The following is a 24151-nucleotide window of genomic DNA, read 5'->3' as shown; positions in this document are numbered from 1 at the left end:
ACTCTCCAGCCATGGGGATAGAACGTAATTTCATTTTGGGGAAGAATCATTATAATGCTGATTTGCTATATTGTGGAATGTCCTTTTTAATAAATGTGTGCTGATGAAGGTTTAAAAAGTAATAGGTTAATGTGGCCCCAATAACAATAATATTGTTAGTTATAGTTTATTTGCTTCATTTGGTGTAAGAACCTCTAGGGCAGTCATGATTAGTTCTGAGTTCCCCTGCACATTCGCAGCGTCTCTTCTCCGCTCTGCTTTGCTCATAAATCCCATTAATATCCTTTGGAGTTTCAGGTCTGCCTCTAGGAGACAATACTCTGCAAAGCTCCTTACATTGTATGGATAAAAGTATTCTAAACAGAATTCCCTTCAGAGACGCCAGTGTTAGGTACTACCCCTCGTAGAGAGCTTGAAGAAATTAACTTTTAGACACCAGATCTATAACCTGGTAATATTGGTAGGTAGTAATCAATGATGCTATGAGTTTCTAAGAGAACAGACTCGATCTGACCCTGGCTAGAAGTGCCGTTGCAGGCCTCTGACTATCTGATCACGTGGCAAAGAACGGTGAGGCATCAAATTCATGCCGTCCTTTGCAGTGCTTATTTTTATGAGACATGGCTTTGTCTTTTAGTCCCCTGCAGTGGCAATTTCACTCAGCGCAGAGGTACAATTTTATCCCCTGGCTACCCGGAACCATATGGTAACAACTTAAACTGTATCTGGAAAATCATAGTTACAGAGGGATCAGGCATTCAGGTAAGCCCCTGGAGCCCAGAACGCCTGAGCGCACACGGTTTCGTCAGCCCTGTGCTTGTTTTCTGTGCTTGCTTTCTGTGTTTGCCTGGGTTATTTTATTTTATTCTATTTTATTATTTATTTCTGCATTGGTTATTTTATTCTATTTTATTATTTATTTCCACATTGGTTATTTTATTTTATTTTTTTTGCATTGGTGTATTTTAGTTTAGTTTTGGTAATTTTTAAATTTATTTTTGCGTTGGTTTATTTATTTATTTTGCAATGGTTATTTTAAATATTTAAACTATAGTCTGTCTCCCTTTTCTTACTGCTTCTGCAGTGCATTTCTAATTGCATTTTTCTGTTTGGGATAACAATGATAGATTTTTAGGATAAAAGCAGTCAAAAGTATCATTTGTAGAAATTTTCAAATGTCTTTTCATGGTTTATTCTCCTAGGTGTCACGCTTCTCTTATGCATATATACTCGGTTTCATGGGAAACCCCCCATGATCAGGCTGATTTCTTTAATCCAAGCACACACACTAACCGAAAACTGTTGTTTGCTAGATTCAAGTCATCAGTTTTGCCACGGAGCAGAACTGGGACTCTCTGGAGATCTACGATGGGGGTGACATGGCGGCGCCCAGGCTGGGAAGTTTCTCAGGTAAGATGACACCAGCTCCCCAGGCTTTGTTTGTGAATCATCAAACACTAGCACAGGAACACCAGCAACAAAAAGATCGAGGCAGACATTTTCGTGGCAGACTGCTGCAGACCCGTAACAGCGTGGCTAGTGTTGAAATCTTGGAGAAGCCCATCACACCACAGGTCAGCCAAGGGCCAGCTCTGCTCCCCGGGCAGAAGGGGCAGGTACCAGCACGTTCGCAGGTGATGGGCTGAGGCCAGAGCCAAGGGGCCCAGTGAGAGTAACTAACGGGACGTGGGGTCATGGTTCTCAGCTCCGGAGACGACATGTCCTCTGAGATTAGGCGGTCCAGGAAAATGGCAGTCTGCAACGGGGACACTCAGGCCTGAGACTTGCAAGTGTTTTGATCCATCAGCATCGCAGGAAATCTCGCCCCTTTGCCTCACTCGTGAGCCGCTGCCGGGAACCGTGGCCGGCGGCCGTGCAGCCCTCCTTGCTCTTTCTCCCACCTGCAGCCTCCGCACACATCGCTTCTGCCCTGGCCCTGGCAGCCCCTCCCCGCCTTCGCCATACCCAGTGCCCTTGAGCTCGGCCTGCCCTTTCTTTCGCCCTGGCAGGTTCTCCTGCCTCTTCCACCCTGTCGGGCACGGACGCACCCACACTCCCGACCCAGGAGCTGTCATCAGCATCACCGTCATGGTGCCCCCGAGCCCCGAGGGGCCAGGCTGAGTCCCACACCGGCACACTGCACGCAGTACTCCTGCTGACTTGCGTTACAGGTGACGAACAAAGATGCACACACATTTCGCAGTCATCCAGAATTGTACGGAGAAAAAGTTGCTTTTCGAAGAGTGTCCCCCAGGCCATAGATCAGGGCTTGTGTCGCCCAGGCTGGACTACGTTGCCGGCTTCTCTGTGCGCATCTCCACGCGTCTCTATTCTGCCGCTGCTCAGGGGTCAGAAATGCTGGTGGACGGCGGCTGGCCGTGTGCAGCGTCCGCAACTTTCACTCAATCACCTCCTCTTAAGTGACTCCCCAGACCCTGTCTCTGGATTCCAGCAAATAGAAACACATTTTTTACGAGGCCACTTAAAGTTCATGCAGTAAACACCACTCTGATGTGTAATTTCTCACACGCCATCTAATGTTCGTCTGTCTTGGTATCATGCATCTTTTGGGATTTTATCTCCCACCATCCCCGACAGTTCCCCAGTCCCTCCGGCTTCCTTGCCTGTGAAGACTCACGCACTCCGGTCCACGCAGCTCCTGTCACAGTTCAGCTTAGCGTGCGATGGCTCGGAGTACCTTCTCTGTGCATCAAGTACCCTATATGTTCTTAGGAATAAAAAAGAAAGTCTTTGATGCTAAAAATAGCAACAACAACAGCATGATTTAAAATCTGTATCCAGACAGCAAAACACAATAATAGTTACAATAAAATATGTTTGAATAATTCCTAATAATAATAATAATACAAATAATAATATCTGTAACTTCTGGCAAATATGCAGCACTCTAAGTAGGTGTGGGTATTAAAGGAAGTCCAAAGTAATATTTTTCTAGGATTTGGTAGAAAAATAAAAAATATGTGTATCTTAACTGATGTCATAACATATCTCAGAAAAAGTATAGTATCTTAACGGATCAGCAGAATATAGGCAGATAAATCAAGGGGGGCAGAAATGTTCCAGGCAATGGAACCGTTTGGTTCAGAGCCTGTGTCTGTTACACAGACGACCCTATGCAGGCTTGGACCCCATAGAAGCACTTACACATGGATTTTTTTCAAATAGAGTACAGTACTGTGAATATATTTTCTCTTCCTTATTCTTTTCTTAAAACTTACTTAAAAGGATGTGTTTTGCCATTTTTTATCTGAAGTTCAAATTTTACTGTTCAGATTCATTTTTATCAATTAATATACACCAGCCTGTATTAAACCTTCTCTTGAGTAATGATTCAATGTGAACTTAGCTTTCAGATGTGTGATTTTGTATTTTCTCAGTTAATATTCGGACTAGGCTGACTTTCAAAGAGAAGGTAGAACGTCAAACTGGTTTTTCCACCGGGTTTTCTCAGGCACGGGGGTGTTACTGAGCGCTCCGAGACGCAGACGTCCACATCACTGACGGGGAGCGGGGACAGCCCCCAGAGACGGTTGCATGACTGACTGAGGCCAGCAGGAATGACTTACTGAAAAATGATAACAATAATAAAAGAAGGAAACACATTGCCTACATATGCGGGGAAGAGTAACAGTAGTAATTCACCTTCTCTTCCTTGTTTGAGTTTTTGGAAATAGCCAGAAGAAAAGACCCTTTTTTTTTTTTCCTGTTATTTCATGTGTACAAGTTTAAATTTATTGTCCATCAGTAGAATTGAAACGATAGAAGGCAAGATGCATTTCTAAGTCAAAACTGGATTCACTTTTAATAGTAAACTATGCCTCTAGCTAAATGTATAGATCTTAGCTACATATAAGTTTTTCTTTTCTTTTTTTTTAAGATTTTATTTATTTATTTGAAAGACAGAGATCACAAGCAGGCAGAGAGGCAGCAGAGAGAGGAGGAAGCAGGCTCCCTGCTGAGCAGAAAGCCTAATGCGGGGCTCGACCCCAGCACCCTGGGATCATGACCTTAGCCAAAGGCCGAGGCTTTAACCCACTGAGCCACCCAGGTGCCCCCATATAAGTTTTTCTAAGTTTTTGTTTAAGTTTCACTTAGTTAATATTAATTCACTTAATTAATATTCACTTAGTATTACGATGTAATATTAGTTTCAGGTGGACCATTTAGTGATTCATCAGTTTCAAACAGCACCTGGTGCTCATCACAAGTGCCCTCCTTCATCCCCATCTTTTAGAAAATATTTGACGTAAGTATCAGTATAATATAATTCTGACCATAATCACCAGGAGTTAGCACACACTTCGTGGCTTGAAGGCATGGTTTTCCAACTTCCCTCTGATGCCTGTCCCAAGCTCAGTGTCCCCAGGCCACCCCCGCTTTGACCAGTTGGCTAACAAATCAGGGCTTTATCTTAGTTTGCATAGTTCTCTGCTATAACTCACAGAACATGAGAAAGCAATATGCTTATGAGTACAGTGTATTATTAAGTGATCAGATTGGGAACAGCCGGATGAGGTGACTCACAGAGCATCATTGGGGAGGTGTTGAACCTGAGGCTTCTGTGTCCTCAGGTTGTGTCACTTTCCAGGGATACATGCATCACGAGCCAAGAAGCTCACCTGAACTTTGCTGTCTAGAGTTTTAACTGGGTTTTCACAATGTTGGCATCATTAATTCAATCACTGGATACAGATTGAACTCAATATTCAGCTCCTTCCCCGCCCAAAGGCTGGGAGGTCAGGCTGATGCCATCTGGCTCAGAGTCCCAAGCCTCTTAGTACATGATTGTCCTTCCCACAACTACCACCATGAATTATCCTAAACATAATCACGATCTTGGTGACCATGAACTCAGGTATAGTTGGAGGAGTCTACCATGAGTAACAAGGATGTCCTATTGCTCAGAATAGTCCAAGGATGGAGAGTCTGGCTGACAAGATGTTCTTCCAGGCACTTGGGTTGAATTTCTTTATACTTAAGTAGAATTTCATTAAAAAGTGTACAACATTGTACCACATACAAATCTATTATAATATCGCAATATTACAAACATGCTTTTTTCTGAAGTTAAACAGACCACTTACATTATTTTAGTTTAATATTCAAAAGTTTATATGTTTTTTGAGATGACCCGAAGATGTTTGATTTGTGGGAGATTTGCATTGTTTCTAGGACATTTCCACCCTCCAAGACAATAGCGGTTTTTTTGTTTGTTTTTGTTTTTGTGAATGAGCCTAATCAACACATCGTCCTCATCTGGGCTGTTTTCTGCCTTTGCTACATATGCATTCCATGGGGGGGGGGAAATGAGTGGGAGCCATGTTCACAAATTTGACTTTTTTTACAGTTGTAGCCATTGGGAATACCAGAGGTATGTTCAATTGAAGAAATGACTCATGGTTCTTGTATATGTCCAACTGAACAAATAATCAAGAAAATTGCTAATTTATGCTCTACATACATATATGAGTTCCCTCTTACCTGTAGTTTTGCTTTTCCGTGGTCTGAATTACCCACATACAGCCGTCGGTGGCCCATCTGGAAGCAGAGGCTCCTCCTTCTGACATGTCGTCTGAAGTCCGGGGCAGCCTGACACTCTGTCACATGTTGGGGTCCCGCACCTCCCGTCATGCTGTCCCACAGGCATTTCATCATCTCACACCGTCCCGAGAAGGCTGAGGACAGGACAGTAACATATGTTGAGAGAAAGGAGAGACCACATTCACAAAGCTTTTATCATGGTACTTGTTGTAATTATTCTGTTGTATTTAGATGTTCATCTCTTACTGTGCCTAATTTATAAATTACACTTCATCACAGGTGTGCACACGTAGGAAAATACACATAACATCTATAGGGTGTGGTGCACCTGTGGTTTCAGGCATTCACTGGGGTCTTAGCATATACCCCGTGTGGTTCAAGGGGACTGCTGTGTGACACTGCATGTAATACAGCACCAGCAGGGGATGGGAGGCTTTACACCCTGCACCTCGTACATAGTTCCACATGGAAATCTGAGGTTTCAATATCATTTTACTTACCCTCACCCAAGGGTAGAGCGATGGCTTTTCTGATGGTGAGAGCCTCTTGCTCTTGGGGTTCAGAACCTGATGACCCACTGAGGAAAGGAATGTGACTACATTCGTCATCATTGGTCTCTTTTAACTCATCCTCCTACTCATGGATCATGGGGCCCTGTCTGTCTCTTTCTTTCTCTAAGTTTTGGCTGAGACCAAGTATCTGAAGGGTCACCTATCTTCACCCCTGCAAGCTTTGGGGTAAATTACCTTAGGTTCTGGCTTCTAGCCGTCTGTGTCTCTCCTTCTCTGTCTTTCTACATGTGTGCTTCACTGTGTGGGTCCCCAGCCAAACCTTGGCCTCGACCCTCATCCTTAACCCACACAGGTTCTCGGAGGCTTGCTCCCTCTTCTTTGGAGGGTTATGCTACATTTGTCCAAATTTTAAAAACAGAGCTTCATTTTACTTCTGGATCTCCTCTTTACTACCGGCTGGACAGACCTGCGAGGCTGTGAGGAAGAGCGGTTTCAAACCCAAGGGACATAACATGGCATCTTTATAGTAGAACCTAATTTTGTGAGGGACGGCATGAATTTTAAGACTTCGTTTTGGCTGACTTTCTTTGTCCGTATGCTAGCTGGGTGTGTTTGGTACAGTCTGGGACTACGCAAAGAGTGGAGGAACAAGCCAGCAGCTGGGAACATTGAAAGGCTGGGGGCACACACGGGGCTGGGGATGTGACTCACACTGAGAGTGGAGCGGGGTGCTCCGCGCTGGAGAAAGGAGGTAACAGATGGGAATGAGGAAAGCTAACCGGATTTGAATGAGGGGGATCACGGTGAACTTGTGGTTTTAATATGTATAGATGAAAATTAAGAAGTCAGTGTGCACGCGTGCATATTTCTTACCTCTGTCTTTTGACAAATACGAAACAGCAGCCCAGCAGCAGTGAACCCCTCTAGTACCGATCTGGGCTTCTAAATCACAATGTAATACCGTCTTCCCTAGAGGAGCCAAGTGTTCTTGGATAAATGAGGACTCATTTCTCAAGGCTCTGGCAGGAAGGAAAAAAAAATACATCATGAATCACTTTGTATAAATTAGAAATTTATGAATCCATCCAGCTATAAGAGGATACGTGCATCGATGAAATGAATGAAGAAGATTTCCCTTACAAAATGCAAACTAATAGATCTAGAAGGAGGCAGAATTAGAGCATCACCATTTGGCAACCGTTAAGATCATGAATGATTCAGGCTGGAACATCAGTGGGTGCTAAAACTGACGTGTGAAGTTCCCGCGGGAAGGAGCACGTACGCCGTCACCGTGCGCGTCCCCACCTGATCTGTGCTCATCAAAAGCAGGGAAGTGGTAACTTCAGGGGGAAGAGCCTGGCAGAAGCCACCTTCGCCAAGCGTGAACGTGAAGGTCACCAAGAACACAGCAAGGTTCGCACTGGCGTGCTGGTACACCTGCTGTCCAGACAGACAAACCGGAGAGCTCCACGGGTTGGCCTGCAGTCACGGGAGTGTCTACACTCCCATCCTGGCTGGTTTGCAGCCGACACGATGCCGCGTACGCAGGGCTGGGATGACATGCAGCCTTTCAGCCTGAACGAGCCGGTTCCCTCACACCCCGGGAGCGAGCGGGGAGCAGAGGAGACAACCCAGCAAGAACACAGCGTCGCCTTCTGACGTTCTTGCCCAAAATGCAGACTGTCGGACAAACTCAAATTGGAAAATATTCCACACAAAAAAATGTGCTTGTATTTTCAAAAGTATCAAATCGAGGAAGGCCTGGGAAGACCAAGAAAGTCTTCCCGACGGAAGACGAGGAGAACGGAAGACGGGATGCGTTGAGGGATCGTGGACGGAACCCTCTGCTAGCAGAGAGGACAGTCCTGGAAACCGAACGAGATCTGTGTGTCACATCTCTGCCGCATAAATGCGCACGCTTGTTCGTTTTTTAGAGTTTGCTGTGTTCTGCTGTCAGGAAACCATACTGAATTTTTACAAGAAATAGGCCGTCACATTTGCGACTTGCTCACAAGTGGTTTAGGATAAGATAATTTTACATGTACTCATAAATGAATGGGAGGTGGAGACAGACACAATGATGGTATGCTATGTGGAGACACAGTGGGTATGTGGAAGCTTTTGTACTAGGTTGGCACCTTTTTTTTTTTTAAAGATTTTATTTGTTTATTTGACAGAAATCACAAGTAGACAGAGAGGCAGGCAGAGAGAGAGAGAGAGGGAAGCAGGCTCCCTGCTGAGCAGAGAGCCCGATGCGGGACTCGATCCCAGGACCCTGAGATCATGACCTGAGCCGAAGGCAGCGGCTTAACCCACTGAGCCACCCAGGCGCCCAGGTTGGCACCTTTTTTAAGGTAGAGATGATTTGAGATGTTTTAACAGGAGATTTTAATAAAACTCTCTATGGAAAAAATGACAAATTGGCCATAAAATTTGAATATTTAAAAAAACGTAATCAGTATTTAAACATTTCCTGTTTCTATGGTACTTTTAAAAATACCTATGAAAGAATAGCGAACCCATTTTGAAAGTTAGTGGTCGAGTACAAACAAACAAGAAAGAGAAGTCGGTACATACTTCAGGAAAAAGAATCGACTGACTTCTTGAATAAATTCATGTTTTTTAGAATTTTTATTTCTGTTTGAACAGCTCTGTATATGTAAGGCTTATGTTGTAAGCCGTCTAAAATTATTTTTGAGAGTAGGCAGGTTATAAATTATAAATGAATAGAGTCCATCAAAATTCATACCAATTTGTAGCTGACGATCCGTATTAAGGGAAAGTAAATATCTGTGGTGATGGTAGAGTCAGTAGAGGCAACAACATCCTTTCTCCGTTTTCTTTGTTGGGTGTCGCTCTATGTCGGTCACGCTGAAACAATGTAATCACAAATACACTGCCTGCGGCAGCACTAAAAAAAAAAAAAATCTCCCAGCTGCCATTTGTGTGGTGGGAAAGTCTTCCCCTGCTGTCCCTCTCCAGGAGGAGCCCCAGGGGCCGCTCTCCGAGCAGCCGGTGCGGGGGCCGGTGCTCGCGGCCCAGCATCCCCCCTGCTTCTCCGGCTAACTGGCACCTGTGTGTTTTGTGTGTCACCTGAGGCAGCCAAATCCAGCGGCTTTTGCAGAAGAGCTGGTGACGATCTGTCCTGGTCAAGGTCCGAGCAGGGGCAGGGCATGGTTCAGGAATTAGCAGTAGCGCGTAGAAGCAATGAGATTCCCAAAGCATGGCTCCATACACAGTCACGTACGACTCACGGGTCCGGGACTTAATATCGTCTTCACCTTCTAGAATGGGAACGTGTTAGATGTTTTCTGTGACTGAATCTGTGTCAGAGTGGGTGGGTGGGTGCGTGGACGTGAGTTTCCTGACCCCACCGTAACTCGGTCGACTGCAGACGAACAGACGAAAACGTCGAGCAATGTGCAGTGGGTCCCGCGTGTGCAGATGTGGGGACCAGAGGCAGTGGAGTAGCTTCTGGAAAGTGTATGTTAGAGTCTCGTCTCCCAAAGAGAGGCACAGAACTAGCAGGAAGCCCTTGGGACGTGTCGTCCTGCATGTGCTTTCAGGGAAAAGCTGTGTCACTACAGCCCTGGGTGGCCAGGGAGCAGTTTTTGGAGGACATGGGAGCTGGGTCGTTTTCTAGTCTTGGGTAGAAGACCCATGGGTGGGAAGCGAGGAGGGGCAGCTGTGCTTGAAAAGAGTGTTAGTTAGTGAAGCCGAGCTACGTAATGGGAGCAGTCGCTGATCGCCCCAGCATGGGTAAAGCCAGGCAACGGGTCGTGCAGGGGCTGTCGTGAGAGCGGATGTGGTTAGATGAGTTACATCTATTGCAACATTATTCTTTCTGCAAACTTTACCTAAATCTACAGACACTGCTTGTGTGGGCAGCCGGGTCCTGAGACCCTTGCTGCGACGGGCGCTGAGGACCGTGCGGGGTTGCTCAGTCACGACCTTGCGCGCCCGAAGCCAGCACGACATTCTGGAACTACACTGGCTTCACAATGGTAAGAAGTTGGAAAACCACTAGAAAAAAAATTAAATTACAAAAACAATACCAGAGTGAGAAAACAGCAAGCATCATACAGGATCAACAAAAGTGGGTAAAAATCAGTGTTTCTGGCGGGTGTGTCGAGTTGTGCCAACTTCCTGGCCTTCCTCCGTCCTCCCCGGTTCCTCTCGGAGGCCCTGGGTGTGCCCTCTATGGGGTGAGGACAGTGTTTCTCAGAATAATTACTTCTGTTTTGGGGAGCAGGCCAGGCTACCCCTCCTTTTTAAGATTATGTTGATTTACCCCTGTGTAGGCGGTGTCACTGGCTTTCCATGTGGTGTCCCCGACTCCGCAGCTGCGTGCAGCGCCCAGGGCTCACCAGCACACGTGTCTTCCTCAATACCCACGTCTCCTGTCCCTCACCCCCGCACTTCTACGACCCTCGGTTTGTTTCCCAGGATCCAGAATCTCCCATGGCTCGTCTCCTCTCTGGTGTCTTCCCCTTCAGGTTTCCTCCCCTCCGCTCTGGCCCTCCCTGCTAGACCTCACGTTCCACAGGGGACTGAGACCGTATGATAGGGTCCCCCTGTTTGCAGCACCCGCGATCCGGACTCTCCGTTACTGGGTAGTTTCAACACGAGTCTCTCTAGGTTTGCGCTAACCAGCCGGGATGGGCTAAGGTTGAAAAACAACTTATGTGTCTGCCTCTCTCTGTCTCAGACTGAGGTCAGGCAGCACCTGAGTCAAACCTTCCAATCTCTTCTAAGTATCCGCCACGCGACACGCGACACACGGCGACGTGCTCGTACAGTGAGTCGTGCTCTCACGCGTCAGGCCGGAAAAGGCAGCACCTCTCAGAGCGGCCCGTCCGGACAGCCAGGAGGGCGTTTAGGACACAGACCCCACATCTGTCAGGGACTCCAACTTCCAGAGGAAATTACCCGCATACATAGTTGTGAGCCTGCCTGCGCACAGGCAGAGCAGTGCACACAGTGTTTCGTATTCTTCCCGTTTCTCACTCTCCTCCTTCCAGTACGGAACGGTTTGGATTCTGACGGGCCAGAGATGCCCAGGCACATCCTCGATCTGAGTGTGACCCCTGGTAAATGCAGGGAAGGACGCTCAGTGCGAAGCCGAGTTCGACAGAAAGTCCAGAATGCACTTGCAGAATGGAGGCAACACACTCATCTGCACTTACGACAGGATATCTCACTGGCATGTTGTTTCTGTCTCCCCGCACCGGCGTGCTTCCTGACCTCGAGCCAGGAGACAGCCTGGTTTTGCACTTGGTATGCTCTAAAGGCAGCAGTTGTCATACCTGGGTCCAAGCCTCTCCTGGCTCTGGACTTCCAGACCCGCAGCTCCCGAAAGCAGAGAGGATGGCAAGGCTCAGGGTGCAGACAGCGCACGGCCAGAGGAGGGTGAGGAGCTCCGCAGGCCTGCAAGCCCTCTGGGGACTCACGTTATGGTGGGATCGCTCACGGGCTGCAGGGAGGTGGCGGGTCCGGGGCGTGCGGGTCCGACACGCTGACGGAGGCCGAGAGCAGTGTGCTGAAGGCGGGCTCTGCACCTTGGAGCTGCTGGAAACCGAGGGCCCCTGTGAGCTCGGGGAATGAGCCGATGGGATGTGAAGAGCGGAAGCCCCAAGTGTTTGGGGCCGTTTACTCTGAGCAGGGAGGGGATTGAATTTCCCCGGCCTGCGGATGAGCCCTCAGAGCACTTAAAAGAGTTTAAAAACGTCAGTGAAACATGTGTCTTTCGTCCATGCCTAGAAGTGAAGTTTACCAGCAGTCTTCATTTGTGACGAGCTGGTTTGTGTGCGCAACGAGGAGAAGGCGGGCGAGGGTGTGGGAGGCCCACGGATGCGCATCCCAGCAGCCCCGGCGGGAGCTGAGAGCGATGGAGCTGCGGGCCCCAGAGCAACGCTTCCACAGCTCCGTGGTTCACGGGTGGGTCTCTCTGTGTCTTGTCGTCAGCTGCTGAACGACGCACCGGGCTCTGGGGCTCTGTGCTGACCAGGGGAGGCTCGGCCTGGTGTGTAGCCAGGAAGACACGGGTGTCTGGTAGGAGGCTTATGGGTGTATCAAGCTGATGAAGACGTGTTTCCTGCACGAGCAAGTGAGTTGGTGTGAGAAGGGAGGGAGGTTGTTGAAGGAGGAGGACGAGGAAGGAATGACTATTGCATCATGTTAGCTCAATTTTTGATTTTTGGGGAAACTCCATCCTGTTTCCCAGAATGGTTGTGCCGGTTTGGATTTCCACCAACAGTGTAAGAGGGTCCGTTCCCCTTTCCTGCATCCTCGCCGGCCCGCGCTTGCGGCGGGGATTCACAGCAGCCGGACACGGAAGCAGCCTGTGGGCCTCGGACCGGTGACTGGATGGGGACGTCACCGCCGGGACGCAGAGTGGCGTCTCGCCGTTGGCAGCCGCACGGGGGAGCTAGCGAGCGCGCGGCTGAGTGTCCGTCCGAGAAGGATTTCCCTGGTGCGCGCATTCTAAGAAACAAAACAGATGAACAAATTTAAAAAGAGAGACAAAAAGCAGACTCTTCAATGTAGAGAACACACCAGTCGTCATCACGGGGGGCGGTGTGGGCTGGGGAAGTAGGTGTTGGGGATTAGGAGTGCACTTGTCGGGGCGCCCGGGTGGCTCCGTGGGTTAAGCCTCTGCCTTCGGCTCAGGTCATGATCTCAGGGTCCTGGGATCGAGTCCCACATCGGGCTCTCTGCTCGGCGGGGAGCCTGCTTCCTCCTCTCTCTCTGCCTGCTTGTGATCTCTCTCTGTCAAATAAATAAAATCTTAAGAAAAAAAAGAAAAAGAGTGCACTTGTCGGGACAAGCACTGAGTAATGCGTACAAGTGTTGAGTCCTATCATGCACCTGAAACTAATGTAACACTGTATGTTAATTATAATGGAATGTTAAAATTAAAAAGGTAAAATGGGTTGAAGAGAAACAGGCTACAATTATAAGGACACCTCGAACAGAAAAATCAACTGTGAAAAAGCAGCTAGAAATACAGGCAGTGGTTAGATCATGCAAGGTCTTTAGGCTAAATCTAAGGTCTTTAGGCTAAATTCTAAGATCATCATGAATCCATGAGAATTTTAGTATGAAATAATCATAAGTTCATTTTTTTTTTAAATCCTTTCTTCTAACTCCTGAACAGAGAATGAACTCTCTGAGGACAACAGTGGGTTCAGAAGACAGGCCGAGAGAGGGCTGCACTCCTCAAGCCCACGGGTGCAGGTGGAGGGCACTGGGGTGATGGCGGTGAAGGGGCGGAGGGGCGGGCGAGGTGGGGTCCGTGGGCAGGTTGCAGAGGAGCACGGGGTCACAGAGAGAAGCGAAGCTCGGATGGGAGAGGGAGGAGCTGAGGGTGCTGCTGACTGGCGTGAGGGGCGCAGGAGGCTGGCACATTTGCAGGCTTGGATTAAGAGGCTTGGCACACGCCATCTTCAAATGTCCTTTGGACACCCAGGGACGTGAGGCCCACTGGACTCTCCACCTGGAGCCGTTGACTTCGAGCTGGTGGAGGACACCGGGACCCTGGAGAGGGAAGGATGATGGAGGAGCGTCCCTCTTTGACAATGTTCATCTGTCTTGAACAATTATGAGCTTATCTCCTTATTCTATGATTTGAAATAGTGTTTCTTTCTTGACACAGTAGGGTCATTTTCAGTGTAGCTTGGTCTAGTCATTGGCTCACACCACGGTGAGTTCGACCCGGCAGGCGTTTCCGCGACTCTCCTCCGTGCTGAGGATGCGTTTAGAGAGCCAGGCCGCGCAGGCGGCAAGCATGTGCCCTCGTAGAACACGGAATTTAAAGCGGCTTATCGTTTCCCTATGGAATGCCTCCCACCAGAATACTTTAAAATTCCTATTGATGGACATTCTCCTTCTGCTCAGCCCCTCCAGGATCGCAGTGTCTTTGTTGCTCTTGTCCTGCACGTCTGTACATCTCCTACTGACCTGTCTGTCGGTCATCACAACACAAGCAGAAGCTTTTAAGTAAAGACGTGATTTGTCATAAACCTGCCTTTTCCTTTTCACACGTGCTTAGTTGGAATCCTGTGCCTATCTCAATGGGAACATCATTTAGCATGGCGCACACAAGGAGAGAAGAGACAAAACGTAGTCAAAAGCAGCATTTTCTCAATAATATATTGGATCAGTCCCCTAGGCTAACTGTCCCCCTCTCTCCTCCCCCCACCCCCGGGCCTCCATAAGACATGCTTATTTAAGTTTTGTCCCTTCTTAGTTCAAGCCAAAATAAGAAAAAAACCAAAATGATTGTGTTGTTAAAGGAATGCAGTGTGGGGGGCACCAGGGTGGCTGGGGTGGTTAAGCGTCTGCCGTAGGTTCAGGTCTTGATCAGAGGACCCTGGAGGGAGCCCTGCATCAGGATCCTTGCTCAGCGGGGAGTCTGCTTCTCCCTCTCGCTCTGCTCTCCCCGCCATGCTGGTGCACGCACTTTCTCTCTCCCAAATAAATAAATATAATCTTAAAAAAAAGAAGAAGAATGCAATGTAAAAAGCCAGTGCATGGGGAAATACGAGAATTGGTGAGTTAGTGCACTCAGACGATAGATGTCATGTCAGCTTGAGGAGAACAGAGAACATGTGCCCCTTGATGGTATGAGAACAAGAGAAAGGCTCAAAGTGCCGCAGGATTAGAGCCCGTACGCAGATTGCACGGGTAGCCACCAGGCCATAGGGATTTACAAACTGAAGCAGACACCACATCTGTAGTCTAGATGGAAAAGTGAATGCATTTGTCCAATGACTGTCCTACCCCATGTCTCCTGCAGGAACCACGGTCCCAGCCCTTCTGAACAGTACCTCCAACCGACTCTACCTGCATTTCCAGTCTGATATCAGTGTGGCAGCTGCGGGCTTTCACCTGGAGTACAAAAGTAAGGTCAACTCTTTCTGCATCCCACTTCCCTTGTTTTACCGAGCGCTTTTCTGAGCAAAATGGAAGTCCACGCCCTTACTACGTAGGAAAATAGTGTTGTTCCAAAACTACAAGTTGCATGAACGTGCATCGTTTAAAATCTCTCTCAATGCAATATATATTGTAAAAAGCAAAGGAATGAGGACATGCAGATGTTAGTATCTGGAGTAATTGTTGAAAAGCACAAAGCGACACTGTGTGATTCCTGATTTCTTTTGTGAGTGATAGCAGATGTTCATATTAATATCCCGAAACGTAGAAAATAATAATTTCCAACAAATTATGGTCATAAGGCCTTTCCACTTGTAGCCTCCAAGGCTGTTAGCAGAGGCCCAGCACGGAGCCACCACCGAGCCTGCCACTTTGTGTATTATTCATTTTAATTGGAAGAAGGTATTGCGAGGGAGATGCTAACCTTTTAAAAATGAATGTGCAGATGAATCAAGAGTCTGATAAATGGGTTGACAAAGGTCAAATTCGCAACTCTTCTTTGGCGTTTGATGATGCAGGTAAACCTTGTAAAAATGAAATAAGAATTTCCAATGAGAGTCAGGTTTATTTTAGGACATGTTTTCAAGCACTGAAAATGCTTAATGTTGATATTCATCATCTTTAATAAGCAGTTGCAAATAAGCAAATACATGGATAAGTTTTAATAAGTGATCTTTTGAATTGAGATAAACAGTTTGCTGAGATGTAAATGCGTGCATGTTTTTGAACAGTTTGCTGAGATGTAAATGCGTGCATGTTTTTGAAAGACCAGATTTCCAGCTGATGATAAATATTCTGAACCAGACACAAACCACGGGGCTGTTTCCCATTTCAGTTAAATTCCCCTACTTATTACAGGCATTTGTATGCAAGTTTATTCCAATTTATTTGAATAGGACGACTTTGGTGACAGTGTAAAATGATGGTGTGGATGTTATTTATGTAGGAAATGTCTGGGGAAAAATCTGCTACTTTGATACATTTTGTGAACATCTGTAGATAGGAAGCTATCAGCCTTATTTATGATAGTGTTAATAAATTCACTAATATTTTTAGCAACGTTAGAACTCAGGAATGCTCTTCTGTCTTTCTCTCAAACTCATCTCATGGATTTGGGCTTTTCACTCACTTCTTATAAAAAGAGGTGCTCGTAAAATAATTCATTCTCAGTTGTTATTATGTATAATTACAGCGGCAACAATATAATTATCTACTTTCCACTTTATTCCTAACCAGTATACTTCATTAAAAAAGAAAGACCGAGATTTTTCCCACCAAATCCATCTTCCTTAAATATCCAAGGCCTTGCTCAAATACTTACCGTATTCATTTTTTCGCTGCTCAGACATAATGCCACATTTTCATTTGCTAACCTTTGTTCTGAGGGACTGTTTTCTGGTGCTAACACCATTCTGACCACCCCCCCCCCCATGTCATTTGTGTCCTCCCAACTTCCTGTATTATTTATAGGCACTCATTTCCTTCTGATTCCTTGGGCCTGAGTTGAAAATATCTGTCATTTTAAGGCTTTATAGAATTAATCTCATTGAGGCCAACCTCAAACAGTATAAGGACTGTTGCATTAAGCTGCCAAAAGACTGTTGCATATTTTTAATCCGTTGACATATTTCCATCTACTTCAAATATGTACAGTCAATCTCCAAGCGTCTAAATTCAGGTTTGTCACTAAAATTGATATTCATGAAATTATAAGTAAAACGACAAAAACACACACTCTGTGGGGGTCCTGCTACGAACATGTTACAGCTACTTGTTCACTTGTCCTCCAAAAGCCCTGGTTTGAGGGATACCCAGCACTTAAAGAAGGAAGGACATGGCCTGTAGTCCCACTGCTCGTGACCCACGGAACGTGAGACACTTCGTCACAAAGGCCCTTGACTGAACCCTCTGTGAGGATCCCAACAGTCCCGTCAGAAAGGCAGCACGCACTGCTCTGTTCTACAAGTGATGACCCCAAGGGCCAGGAGCAGGTCGATGACCCAAGGAAGGGAGAGGAGCTTCTGAATCAGTTTGTCTTTCCCTAAAACCAGAGCTACCGTGGCTGGTCCACATCTGCTTCTGAATGAGGGCTTTGGAGTAAGCACGAGGCCCGGGTAATTATCACAACCCGTCGTTCCAGATGGGCACTGATGGGAACGTCCCAAACAGAAAACAAACATTATTATTTGAAGGGATGAATTATCAAATTTTTCCAGTCGCAAAAGTGATTCCAAGAAGGCCTGATCCCGTATGTATGACCTGGGTTCTCTCGCGTGATCTGAGTAACACTCGAATGATCAGCATCATTGAGTGCTTCCTGCGTTCGCCAGGTCGGCCGTCCCTCTGACCTGGATGGGAATGTTGACCTAGTTCCACAGTAGGACACACGAGTCACCCTACCTCTGGGCTCTTTTCTTCAGAAAAACTACCAAAACAAAAAAAATAAATACATGTCATGAAACTTTAAAGGTATTTATAGACAATAATGATACTGGTGGATCCCGGAAATAAGGAAATCTGTGCTAAGGGTATGTAGCATATGAACTCGCTCCTAAGGAACAATATGGCGGCAGCTGTCCTTGAACTCAACACGGAAGAGCCGAGGATGTTTTATATATAGGAATATCTCTTCTGCGTGCGTGTGTGTGTGTGTGTGTGTGTACACAATGTGTATCAATATGTCAGTAACCAGGGTTTATTGATTTCAGTGGGGTTTGCTGGCAGAAGAGGTGGTCAGATCGAAGCCATATTCCATATTGGAACCCTTCTCTTTGTTTTCCTTCTGTTTTGTTGATTCTCCCCTCTTTTCCTGCCAGCTTTTGGTTTAACTGAATATTTTTATTGCTTCAATTTATCTCCAGTATGGGCTGATTAGATAAAACTTTAAAAATGTAATGATCTGCCTGGAGTTTAAAAGATACATCTTTATTATTTTAGCACCGCTTACCTTCAAGTGATATTATACCCTTTCATGTAAAAGAGACTTACAAGGGTGTATTTCTAATATCTGCTTTCCTGCCGTTATGTTATTCACTGCCTTACATTTTATTTTTACAAGCTATAAAGCCCACAAAATATTTTTACTACTTTTGGTTTTTACATTTCTACTACTTTACTACAACAGTGATCTTTTAGAGTAAATAGAAAATAAGAAAAATAAATATCTCATGTTTACCTTTGCTTTCAGCATCTCTGGAGCTCGTTATGTCTCTGGGTCAACCCAAGTTTCTATCCAAGGACTCTCCTTCATCTTTCTTGTAGTGCGGGTCTACTCACTATGAATTCTCCCAGCTTTTGCCTTTTTTTTTTTTTTTTTTTTAGTCATTATTTCACCTTCATTTTTGAAAGATACTTTCCAAGCACAGAAGTCTGGGTTGAAAGTTTCTTTGTTTTCAGTGTTAGATGTCGTTCCCTTGTCTTCTCATCTCTTAGTTGACGGTGAGAAGTAACTTCCTCCTTCCTGCATCTGTGGACACGCGTGTGTTCTTTCTCTCCGGCTCGCCGCAACATTTTATCTTTTATGTGCAGTTTTCATCACGTTGATTACGATGTGTCTAGGGCAGAGTGTCAGTGTGCTCTGAAGTTCTTGACGTACTTGATCTATGCTCTGACATCTTCTGTTGGTCACGAACAAGTCTCAGCCACATTGTCATCCCAAACATTGCCGTCAGCCACCTCTTTCAGCTTCTGCCGGTGCTCTGTTACACGTGCGTCAGGCTCTCGCACATTCTTTCACGCTTCTTGCGCTCGCTTCTGCTTTATTCACTCTTTTCTCCTTGTGTCCTGGGCTTGTGTGATTGCTCCTTTTTTTTTCTTTTTTGTAGATTTTACTTATTTATTTGACAGAGATCACAAGTAGGCAGAGAGGCAGGCAGAGAGAGAGGAGGAAGCAGGCTCCCCGCTGCGCAGAGAGCCCGACGCGGGGCTCGATCCCAGGACCCTGGGATCATGACCTGAGCTGAAGGCAGAGGCTTTAACCCACTGAGCCACCCAGGCGCCCCTGTGTGATTGCTCTTAACCTTCTTCAGGTTCACTAAGTCCTTCTGAGTTGTGTCACATCTACCAAGGAGCCCGTTAGAAGCATTCTTCATCCCTGATCTTGTGGGAACTCCCCGACTAAAATTTTCACTTGACTTTTTCTATCCTTATTGTCTCTCTGCAATCATCACTCCATCTCTTCATGCATGCCTCCTGTCTCCTAGATTTTTTAACATATTTCTCATAGTTATTTTAATATTCCCATTTAATATCTCCTTTCGGGGCCCCTGGGTGGCTCAGTTGGTTAAGCATCTGCCTTCGGCTCACGTCATGATCTCAGGGTCCTGGGATCGAGCCCCGTATCTGGCTCTCTGCTCAGCAGGGAGCCTGCTTCCATCTCTCTCTCTCTCTCTCTGCCTGCCTCCCTGCCTACTGGTGGTCTCTGTCTATCAAATAAATAAATAAAATCCTAAATAAATAAATAAATAAATAAATCTTCATGTAAGTAGACCCGCCCAGTTCAAACCCATGTCGTTCAAGGGTCAACTGTGTTATAAATCCTGGCTTTTATTTTACATCACAGAGAATTCCAGAGACCCTCCCACCCCCTCCCCCCCAAAAATTGAAATCTGTCTTAGGAGATTATTTCAGGCATGCAACATTACCATAACTTGGTTTGGTGACAGGAGAATTCAAGCTTTATTTGGAGTTGAATGTAACACTCACAAAATGGATAACAAATGAACGCGTTCTTCCCCCCTGTGATACGTGAGCATTTTTACGAGTATTACATTTAAGTGAAGGCGCAACAGACATGACTTAATCTCATGGTTCTTCCGTTGACACATCAGTGATTGAAAGCAAGTTTCCCTGTAGTCTTTGGAATCTCAGGCATGACACCTGCGCAGCGGCGGGGTGGACAGCTAGGACGGAGGGCTTATCCTGCAGCTACATCGGGAGCATCGCCTGGTTCCCATGCATCTCTAAGACGTGCGTCTTGGCATGACATGCATTGTTCAGCGGGCCTGCTGGTGGCTGCCTGAGAGACTCAGCAGTCACTAAATCAACGAGGCTGCCACTCCTGCCGCTCATGACTAAGACAGTTGCCCACACGGAAAGGAACCCGGTTTCAAATTAACAGTTGTCATTTGGTGCATCTGCCCCCGTGACTCATTTGAGATTACTTTTAGGTTTGATGGTTCTCCATTCGGAGTGGCTTTCACGGAACACGCAGATTTGCCTTAATTTCATCTCTAGGGGATAACTGCCCCTCTCCCCCACAATCATGTTCCTCCTAAAGTAGACAGTGGGCATCCCAGCATCCATCATGAATTATTCCAGCATCTCTTAGATCCTCTGCTCTGTCCTCCAGGCATCGCAGACAGCGTCGTGAGGAGGCGAGCAGCCACGGTCTCTGCTCAGGTAGAATTTGCATTCTAGTGGTGGGCGTCCTGCACCAGAAAACCGGAGAGTCCGCGCTGCTTACAGACTGTGCTAAGCACCTCGGGGAAAATAAACCGAGTTCTGACGCGTAAGATGAGTTCCGTGCTGCTCTAGACGGAGAATCTTTCTTGAGGGAAAGATGGGAGAACGGGCAGGAGTCAGCCACAGAAGAACGCTGAAGGAGCAGCGGCGCAGTTACAGGAGCCAGTCCCGGCGGGGCCTGTTGGAGTGTGAGCACTGTCCTCCAGGCCCGTCCTGTTGGAGCGAGTCTGTGAGCGCTACGGAAAAGTAAATCGGTTGAGCCACAGTGGGTTTCTGAGTCCAACTCTCGGACCATCATATGGGAAGCAGTTATCAGATATCAAGCGAGCATGCTGCCACGCAATGGGTCAATCTAGACTTCTCGTCCTTACGGAACAGATATTTCAACAGAGTCCCACCTACAAACGTACATTGCTTTGTTGAAACCTTGTGGCCTCTTGAAAACTATGAGTATTCTGTTTTTTAATCATTGATTTGGATTTAGGGTCTTCTTACTCAAAGCTTAAAACTCAGGATGTTACATTATTAAACTCATCCCTTGGATGTAAAAACTTAAAAGAGTTCTCTGTTCTATTGCCAGTCTTGCAAGTTTTCCATGTTGAGTAACTGAGGAAGAAAGATCATGGAATTTGAATAAGTAATGACTAGCGGCAGAGGGGCTTAGGCAGCCCGTGGCTAATGGCATTCATGAGAAGCCCGTCCTATCACATTTTGCGTCAAAGCTCTGGACACAGGAGAGTGGACTTCAGTCATGTAAGTGACTGAAGGGAGAAAAGTTCTGAATGTCAGAGAAAGAAGCAGTTTTGGAAGGGGAAATGACATGAGGCTGTTTCTCACTCCCCAAACTATGAGATCCCCTCTACCTCTTCACCAGACTGGTCTACTCTTGATGTCCTGTTTAATAAATAAAAATGAAGCACAACTTCCTTTCTGAGCGGGCTTCCGTCAGGTTCCTCTGTGCAGTCATGCGTGACTTCAGACCAGATACACAGTCACCAAGGAAGCCTTACGGCCCCTCCTCCTCAGGTCGCTGATGCGTTTTCCGGTTAACATGCATTTCCCTCAATCTTGATATTCCTCTCATTCTTCACATTGGTCACTTCCCACCGGTCCTCCCGTTTCTGTTCCTTTCCAGCCCAGTGCCGTCCTGCTCAGGGTTACGCCCACTGTCTCTTTGCTCAAAACTTCACCCCTGCCCAAAGCCCTTCAGTGGCTCGACATTTCCTCACTCCTTATCTAGGCATCTCTGCCTAATGCGTCAGCTGGTTTTATCACCCACCGTTGTCCCTCAAGCCCTTTCATTCGGCCAGTTACAGCCCAACAGAAATGTTGTGTAAATTATCATTTTTCCAGGAGTGTTTCCGCACTTCTCCTCCCCCACGACCTCTCCCTCGCTTCTCTCTGCCTTTCTGAATCCCCCCTGTCCTTCCGGAGCCGCTCAGCCTGCTGCCCACACCGGGTCAACCCGTGTTCATCCCTCTGACCTCTGCCTTTTGTCAGCATCGATTATCCACATGCTTCAGTTACAATGCTTTTTTCTTTGTATTATTGGTCTTTATGGCCTTTAAACCCAATTAGACTGTTAGTTCTTTGGGATCCCGGGAAATATTACTCTTCTCCACACCTCCTTTCTTTAGTCTCTGTATAGGACTTAATAAATTGCGTTGGCTCACTTGTTTGTTTTCATGTGACTTAATTATGAAGTGATCATGTCCAGTTAGGGAAAGAGAAGAAACTTAAAGAGAAAAGGGATAGATCGGTGGCCATATCTGGTTTTTGATAGTCTATTTGAAACGAAAATTATATAATTCACTCTTCTGTGTGAACAATTTTTTTTATCTTTACATAGTTATGAAAGGTTTTGTATTTTCTACAGATACACTTGACGCATGTGGTTTGTTAAAAATTCTATTGAGTGAGGCCCTGCTGGTTCTTGGAGATACACAGTCTTCCCAAAGAAGGAGAGGGTTGCAGACAAGGGGATTGAAATGCAGTGTAGCCCGTGCTACGGGAGGGTAAGCTACAAGTTAGAGGGCGTTGTCCATACCATGTTGTGTATCTCAGTCTAGACCTGACATACTTATCCCCACCCCTGCTTATTTTTTATTGTGGTAAAAAACACATACCCTTAGACTGACAATCTTCACCATTTTTAAATGTGTGGTTCAGTAGTGTTAAACAGATTCGCATTATTGTGCAACAGATCTCTAGGACTTTGTCATCTACCAGATCTTATACGATAAACACTAATTCCCCTTCTCCCCTCCCTCCAGCCCTGGCAACCCCATTTCTATTTTCTGTTTCTGTGATTCGGTCTGTTTTAGACATAGCAGCATCATACATTATTTGTTGTTTTGTGACTGGCTTATTGTCTTCAAGGTTCCATCCATATTTCAGCCTGTGACATGCTTTCCTTTTGTTAAGGCTAAATGATACTTCATTTTATGTATACACTACACTTTCTCCTGTCGGTGGACAGTTTGGTTATTTTCACTTTCTAGATATTGTGAATGATGCTGTAAGTGAGTGCACAAATATTTCTTTGAGTTTTTCTTTGAAATACTTTGGATATACACCCGAAAGTGAGGGTGCTTGAACATATAGCTCAGTTTGCTCTCTTTTTCTAGTTCCTTGAGGTGTAGACTAAGACTGTTTATTCAAGATCTTCCTTCTTTTTTAAAGTAACCATTAACTGCTATAAATTTCCCTCTTAGTCCTACTTTTACTGCATCACAGAAGTTGTTGGTCTGTCACATTTTTGTTTTCATGCATCCAGATATTTTTTATATTCTCTTGTTATTTGGCCTTTGTCTTATTGAATTTAAGATTTTGATTAATTTCCACAAATTTGTGGAAATTTATGTTTTCCCTCTGCTTTTGATTTCCAGTTTCATTCAATTATGGTCAGAGAAGATTTTTTATGATTTCAGTCTTTTTTAATATGGTTAGGATTTATTTTGCAACAGAACATTTGCCTTACCTTTGAAAATGTTTCTTACACACTTCAGATGAATTTGAATTTTGACTTTTTGGGTGGAATATTCTGTAAATATCTGTGAGGCCTACTTGGTCTTTTGTGTTGTTCAGGTCTTCTCCTTCCTTGCTGATCATCTGCCTGGTGGTTTTATCCCTAAGTTAAAATGGGGTATTTAAAGCTTTCAGTATTATTTTGCTGTGTCTGTTTCTTCCTTCCATTCTGTCAATGCTTGCTTCAAACATTTGGGAATCCTAATGTTATATATATAGATATATATAATATATATTTTATATAATATATATTAAAATAATTATTACTATATAATAATTATTCTATCTTCTTGGTGAATTGATCATTTTCTCATTATATAATGCCTATCTTTGTCTCTTATGCAATTTTTATCTCAAAATCTATCTTGTCTCTTGTAAGTGTGGCCACTTAGATCTCTTCAGTTTCCCATTTTTATGGGATATCTTCTCATCCTTTCACTTTTAGCTTACGCATGTTCTGAGATCTAAAGTGAGTGTCTTGTAGACAGCATATAATTGGATCTTGTTTACTTTTTATCATTTTGCCAAACTATGTCTTTTAATTGTTTTAGTTAATTCATTTACATTTAGAGTAATCACTGATTAGGAATGGCTTGCCTTTGCTATTTTATTCATTTCTTTTTGAAAAGTCTTATAGCTTTTGTTCCCTTCTT

At 45.5% G+C, this 24151-nt stretch overlaps 1 protein-coding gene across 1 annotated transcript in view; it reads left to right on the top strand.

The window, feature by feature from the left end:
• The window catches only part of CSMD1 (CUB and Sushi multiple domains 1), a 732674-nt gene that overhangs the window by 514901 nt on the left and 193622 nt on the right, over positions 1-24151 (top strand). The window contains exons 30-32 of the mRNA XM_044225749.1: positions 638-762; positions 1314-1410; positions 14872-14976. Coding sequence (XP_044081684.1) covers positions 638-762; positions 1314-1410; positions 14872-14976 — 327 coding nt within the window. The remainder of the gene's footprint in view (positions 1-637; positions 763-1313; positions 1411-14871; positions 14977-24151) is intronic.

Source organism: Neovison vison, chromosome 11, assembly GCF_020171115.1.
Source record: "Neovison vison isolate M4711 chromosome 11, ASM_NN_V1, whole genome shotgun sequence".
Lineage (NCBI taxonomy): Eukaryota > Metazoa > Chordata > Mammalia > Carnivora > Mustelidae > Neogale > Neogale vison.
The sequence above is the reverse complement of the archived record's forward strand: the minus strand, read 5'-3'. Positions and strand labels throughout refer to the sequence as shown.